The sequence below is a fragment of the Pongo pygmaeus genome, chromosome 19 (genome assembly GCF_028885625.2).
Source record: "Pongo pygmaeus isolate AG05252 chromosome 19, NHGRI_mPonPyg2-v2.0_pri, whole genome shotgun sequence".
Classification (NCBI taxonomy): Eukaryota; Metazoa; Chordata; class Mammalia; order Primates; family Hominidae; genus Pongo; species Pongo pygmaeus.
This window is the reverse complement of record NC_072392.2, coordinates 3,110,901-3,117,786: the sequence shown is the minus strand read 5'-3', so window position 1 is coordinate 3,117,786 and position 6,886 is coordinate 3,110,901. Positions and strand designations below refer to the sequence as shown.

Genomic DNA, 6,886 nt, shown 5'->3' with positions numbered 1-6,886 from the left:
AAGGAGACCAGACATTTCATTTTTATTAACATTTTATATGTGTTTCAATTGAACAATCATTAAATTAAAAAAATACAAAATAGTTTGTCTCCCATTACCTGACCCACATCATATTTCCCTTTTGTCTTCAATTCACTTCGTATCAGTAAGTTAGATATGCTCTCACCTAAGCTTTAGCCTTTCTCCTCAATCCAAGGCAGACCACGCTCTACCCTGACTCAAACTATCTACTCTGCTCCCGTTTTCTGGCCCGACCCTGAGGATTTTCCTGCCCATACGTAGTCCTTCAGCCTAAGAAAGTCAGGGGGGTTGCTTGAGGAGAGAGGTTGCATTTTGAACCCCATCTTCTCATGCTGGGGACCTCTTCCCTGTCAGCACCCTTTTCAGGGTGCCCTGCACATCAGGGTTCTGGAGGCTGTAAATGACTGGGTTCAGCATGGGACTGAGGATAGTGTTGAGGATCCCAATCCCCTTATCTTTGTCTGAGGCTGAGACTGAGCCCAGGCGCATGTGACTGAAGAAGCCGGTTCCGTAAAAGATACAGACCACGGTGAGGTGGGAGCCACACGTGGAGAAAGCCTTCTTCCTCCCCTCAGCCGAGCGGATTCGTAATACTGCAGCTGTGACGTGGGCATAGGACACTGAGATAAGGATCATGGGGATCACTCCCATGAAGGTGGCCCCCACAAGCAGCAGCTGCCCATTGAGCTGGATGCTGGAGCAAGAGAGCTGGAAGAGAGGTGGGAGGCCACAGTAGAAGTGATTGACCACATTAGGCCCACAGAAGTCGAGCACAGACACAGCCACTGTGTGAGTCAGAGCACTGATGAAGGAGACAGTGCAGCAAATGCCCACCAGGGCACCCTGGACTTCACGGCTCATGCGAGTGTTGTAGGTGAGAGGCTGACAGATGGCCAGGTAGCAGTCATAGGCCATGGCTATTAAGAGGTGACAGTCCACCCCAGCCAGGAGGTGGAAAAAGAAGAGCTGTGAAATGCAGGCAGCATAGGGAACTCTGCACTGGTGGGCCAGGAGACATGCCAGCATTGGAGGAACAGTGACTGTGATGCACCCGATGTCCAGCAGAGACAGGTTCCCCAGGAAGTAATACATGGGAGGATGGAGTTCGGGCTCCACAAAGATGGCAGCCAGGATGCTGAGGTTGCCCCCAACTGTGATAATGTAGGCAAAGAGGAAGACAGCAAAACGGATGGGCTGCAGTCTTACGTTCCCTGTTAGGCCAAGAAGGATGAACTCAGTGATGGCTGTCCCATTCCCCTAAGCACCTGGCTCCATAGGCCACTGCTGAGAGCTGTAGTGGGAGCAGAAAGCATGAATCTGTCACAAAGGAGAGAATGACACATAGAAGGCGCAGATCCATGTCCCAAGAATGCTGGAGTGATATGGCATGGACACCTACCAATTGGAACGGATACCAGCCTAGAACTTGGCCAGGCTCCTGGAGGCCCTGACCATGCCAGACATTAACCCTTAGTTATTGATTCAGGGAAAGATCCAGCATATTCCAAAGGAGGGGCTGGGCAGAGGGAAATATTCTGAGGACTGGGGACAGTGGTTGTTTACCAACATGGTATGGAAATGTTTGGATGTTTTGTTTTTGTTTTTATTTTTTTTCTGAGATGAAATTTCACTTTTGTCACCCAGGCTGGAGTGCAATGGCGTGATCTCGGCTCACCGCAACCTCTGGCTCCTGGATTCAAGCGATTCTCCTGCCTCAGCCTCCTGAGTAGCTGGGATTACAGGCATGTACCACCACACCTGGCTAATTTTTTTGTATTTTTAGTAGAGACAGGGGTTTCACCATGTTGGCCAGGCTGGTCTCGAACCCTTGACCTCAGGTGATCCACCTGCCTTGGCGTCCCAAAGTGACGTTTGAGTATTTTTAGCAGCTATTAAGGTCATACCAGTGTACGGTGACTCTCTGATTAGCTCAATGACTAAGTGAACATACGAGGTTCTAGAAAGCACAGTGTAGGGAGAGAAGCAGCATAAAGAAGAACAGGACAAGATCCCATGGGATCCACACAGACACAAAAGAGATGGAAGAAGGAGAGGTGCAGGGAGCAAATACACAGAAGCCAAAAACCGAAGATGTGAAGGCAATTTAAGAAAATACTAACAATTTTGAAGTGTATACTATAAGTATTGTGTATATGATGTGTATTGTATTTATTTTCTCATTTAATTCTCACAAAAATCTGTGGAGTAACTACTACTATTACCTCTATGTAATGAAGATGTTGAGGATTATAAAGGTGAACTAAGGATCCCAAGGTCTTACTCTTGACTGAGCTGGGTCTCAAACGCAGGACTCTCTGACTCCCAAGCCCACCCCTTGACACGACATTACCTCTTAAAGAACTTGAACATGTGTTGTTATGGAGGTTTTATAAATGACATTATACGTGATAAAGAGAAGAATCATATTTCTAAGACTTTGGGTATTAGCATCACCACAACTATTCAAGGAAGTTAAGATTCCGTCCATTCATCCTTTCATTCAACAATTCTTGGGATTCTGGATCCAAGTGTTTAGTGGACTCTGGATATATTTGGGGGCATGAGGTGTGAGAGAGAAGGTGCAAGGATGATTCCAAGGTTCTTGGTCTGAGCATCCAGGAAGATGTTGTTGGTAGTAAATGATACAGGAAAAACGCATGACCTTAGTGTGTGCCTGTGTGTGTGTTTGTGCGGGGGCGTTGGTGGTAGTTTTTCCAAGGGAAAAGGAGAGCAGGAGTTTTTTCCAGGGGAAAAAAAGGGAAATTGAAATCCCAAGGAACAGTTATCTGGCTTCCACCCTATCACACATGGCAGCGGTTATGGTATTCCCACAGGTGCCTGGACAATGGAGGAATGAGCTCATGAAGGCAAACGTCCTTTGGGTGTGGCTGGGACAGGTAGCTCTGGAGAGGCATGTTTGGAGCCGCGTTCTTCTGGACTCTTGCATGTGCAGGGCCACCCTCTCTCCATGACGTGCTGATGCATCCTTCAAGGCCCAATCCTGGTCATCATCCCATCTCCCTAAGAAAGTCCTCCTTACGGGGCCGGGCATGGTGGCTCACATCTGTAATCCCAACACTTTTGGAGGCCAAGGCGAGCGGATCGTGAGGTCAAGAGATCGAGACCATCCTGGCCAACATGGTGAAACTCCGTCTCTACTAAAAATGCAAAAATTAGCTGGGCGTGGTGGCGGGCGCCTGTAGTCCCAGCTACTCTGGAGGCTGAGGCAGGAGAATTGCTTGAACCCAGGATGCAGAGGTTGCAGTGAGCTGAGATCATGCCACTGCACTTCAGCCTGGCAACAGAGCGAGACTCCGTCTCAAAAAAAAAAAAAGTCCTCCTTATGCACTCCAGCGTTTAGTTGTTTCCTGTCTCCGATGTCACAGACAATAACCTGAATCATCCTAGTACTTGTGTACGGGGAAAGGGACAGGGAACTGAACCATTAACAGGAGGAATTTGCCCAAAGTCACAATGAGGGCCTCTCAAAATGGATAACACAAAACAAAGAGTGTAGATGATGTCAACAACCTACCACAGGAGACTGCATGGCTCCCAGTACACCATTCTGTCCTGTTCTACAGAAACTGCTGGCTGTTTGTTGGGCCCAAACTCTGTTGGGCCGATGCTGATCCTTCGTGGGACAGAGACAAGTGCAGTGTCTTACAAGTGGTACCTTCCTTTTAGAGTCTACTTCCCAACTGGAGCTGGGGTTTAAGCCAAGGAGTCTGATCAAAGGCAGCAAAGGGATTCATCAAGAATACCTCGGCCAGACGTGGTGGCTCACGCCTGTCATCCCAGCACTTTGGGAGGCTGAGGAGGGCAGATCACCTGAGGTCAGGAGTTCGAGACCAGCCTGGCCAACATGGTGAAACCCCGTCTCTACTAAAAATACAAAAATTAGCTGGGCATGGTGGCGCACGCCTGTAATCCCAGCTACTCGGGAGGCTGAGGCAGGAGAATCACTTGAACCCAGGAGGCGGAGGTTGCAATGAACCGAGACGGTGCCTTGCACTCCAGACTAGGCAAAAAGAGTGAAATTCCATCTAAAAAAAAAAAACAAAAAACTCCTCCTACCCCTGGGACAGGCCATTTGTTGACACAGGTTATTTATTCTGGTGAGAAGACAGAGGGTATTTGTGAGAAGCCCTTGTCACCTTAGGAAATGTCCTCACGGGTAATTTTCCCAGTTTAACATTAAGACAAGCCGCATCTGGGTTTGAAATCACAGCAGCGCAGCACAGTGACAGACAACCTTGACTCACAACCTTGCTGTGAGCCACGTCTCTCCCTCCGGGTCAAATCTGTCCACTTCTCACTTCAATTATTCCCCACCCTGCCTGTCCATACGTCTCTCCATCCCAGTCAAATGTGTCCACACTTCAATTATTCCCCACCCTGCCTGTCCATACGAGGTGCAGTTTACTCCAGGCCCTGTCCCCAAATTCTCTCTAAACAGTTCCTTCTCTCCACGTGGACATGCACTGTCGTTTTCTGTCTCTTCCTGTCTCTCTGTGTCTCTCGGTATATAAGGACAATTCAGCACCGTGGAAAGAGCTCTGGAGTTGGAGTTCAGATGTTTGTGTAATTTGTATTATAAACAAGTTTTTCCTATCTATCATTGGGACCTTGGAGAAAGGAAAAAGGAAGGAAGAAAATACGGAAGGAAGGAAGGAACAAACAAAGGGAGGAACAAAGGAAGGAAGAGAAGACACTAAGGTAATGTTTGCTTGAATATAAACTTTTTAACAGCAATGCTACTTCATTTAACTCTATCATATGTTACTTTATTTAAACTTTACAAAAATTCTTGAAGATGGTTAATTATTTTACAAATGAGAAAAGTGAAGCTTAAAAAAGTTAGCTTGTTTAAGGTCACATGTGTCAGAGTTTGCTCTGAATGGACAGCGTGTTCTTTTTCTGCCAACCCCTGCTGTCTCACAAGGCCTTTGCCATATATATGAATATATACATATGCATATATAGATAATGTGTGTGTGTATATATATGTCCTATATTTATTTTCCCTTCTGTGATATGAAAGGCTGTACTGCATTATCTCTAGGTTAACATAGAGGTATAAGATTCTGTAAATACAGATTTCACTGATTTCTCTGCACATATCAACCTAAACAGCCTCCTTGGCTCTCCCCAGACTTTCTTCGTTTCCTCCGTTCGTCACCCCCATCAGTTCCCTTCTCACTTCCCTCTGTTGGCCAGTTGTGTCCTTCATTCTTCCAGTCCCCCTAAGTGGAAAACCTCATTGTATTTCACTGCCACTGAATCCAAGGATCACTTAGTCCTTTACTCTTCTGTTAACAAGGAAAAAGCCATGTGAAGATGACTTATGATCTTCACCCTTCCTTGAGAAGGCAGGAAATTAGGGGTCTGGAGCAGTGGGAGGGCTTGGGGGAGACTTACCTTCCTGTGAGCACTCTGGGTGCCCTAAGTGGGGTTTGTTGTCGAGAGGGGGGTGAGTGCTAGGCTGACCCAAGGTGGCCTGTCTCCAAAAGGCTTATGAAGACAGTGAAGCAGGGGCCAAGACAGTCTGTCTTGGTGCTCTCTGTGTTCAGGAGCTAATTAACACCTAGATGCCCTAAAAATTAGCTCCCCCAGGGATTGCACGGGGTGCCAGAGGCAGACAACCTCAGTCCTTAAGGATTTCTTTCATCTGCCTAATATTTTGGACTCTATTGAAAAAAAAAAAAACGCAAGATTAATGACATCATTCCAGCCTCCTAATGTCTCCACAAAATGAGAAAAGATGTAGTCACCATATTGTAGATGGGAAAAATAAGATCCAGAGGGTTAGGTGACTTGCCAGGGGCAGAGAATGGGTTCCTGGTGGAGCTCAGGCTGGGCCCCAGATAATCTGAATCTGGTATTTGTTTTTCTCATTTATTTTTCAGAGTGTTATTATTATTTTTTTTTGAGACGGAGTCTCCCTGTGTCACCCAGGCTGGAGTGCAGTGGCACGATCTCGGCTCACTGCAACCTCCGCCTCCCAAGTTCATGACACTATCCTGCCTCAGCCTCCCAAGTAGCTGGGACTACAGGTGCCTGCCACCATGCCGGGCTAATTTTTTTTATTTTCAGTAGAGACGGGATTTCACCATGTTAGCCAGGATGGTCTTGATCTCCTGACCTCATGATCCGCCTGCCTTGGCCTCCAAAAGTGCTGGGATTACAGGAGTGAGCCGCCATGCCTGGCCCCACACTGTTTTTTTAAAGGCATAATTTTTGAAAGTTTGTTTAATTAAGGTATTATTTTAATTGTAAAGTTTTATGAGTTTGATAAATGTGTACATTCCTGAGTCATAGACTTTTTAGAATTGGGGTTCTTCAGTTAGCATAATCATTTAGAGAGTCCTACATGTGGGCTGCAGTCGATGTTCATTTTTTCTCACTGAGTAGTAGTCCATTTTTCTCACTGAGTAGTATTCCATTCCACACCCACCTCATTGTATGGGTATATTCTAATTTTTTTAGCTGCTTATTAGTTGATGAACATTTCAATTGTTTCAAGATTTGCACCATTGCAAATAAAGATATAATAAATATGTGTACATAGTTATTTGTGCAGATATATGTCTTCATTTCTCCTTGGAAAATATCTAGAACTGTACTTACTGGTCTCCATGTAAGTAGGTGTTTAATTTTACAAGAAACTATCAAACTTTTTTCCATAGCAGATATACCATTTTGCATTTCCATCAACAATGGATGAGATTTCCAGTTGCTTCACATCGTTATCAAAACTTAATATCATCAGTCTTTTTATTTTACCCATTGTGTTACATGTGCAGCAGTGTCTCATTCTGGTTTTAAATTTGTATTTATCTAATGACTAAAGATGTTGAACATC

General features: G+C 45.7%; 1 protein-coding gene across 1 annotated transcript; it reads right to left on the bottom strand.

Annotated features, from left to right (window-relative positions):
* Positions 1-348: 348 nt before the first annotated feature.
* Positions 349-1,296, bottom strand: LOC129016848 (olfactory receptor 3A10). The gene is given in 1 exon segment (XM_054456587.2): positions 349-1,296. A coding segment is annotated over 1 exon segment (948 nt).
* Positions 1,297-6,886: the final 5,590 nt, after the last annotated feature.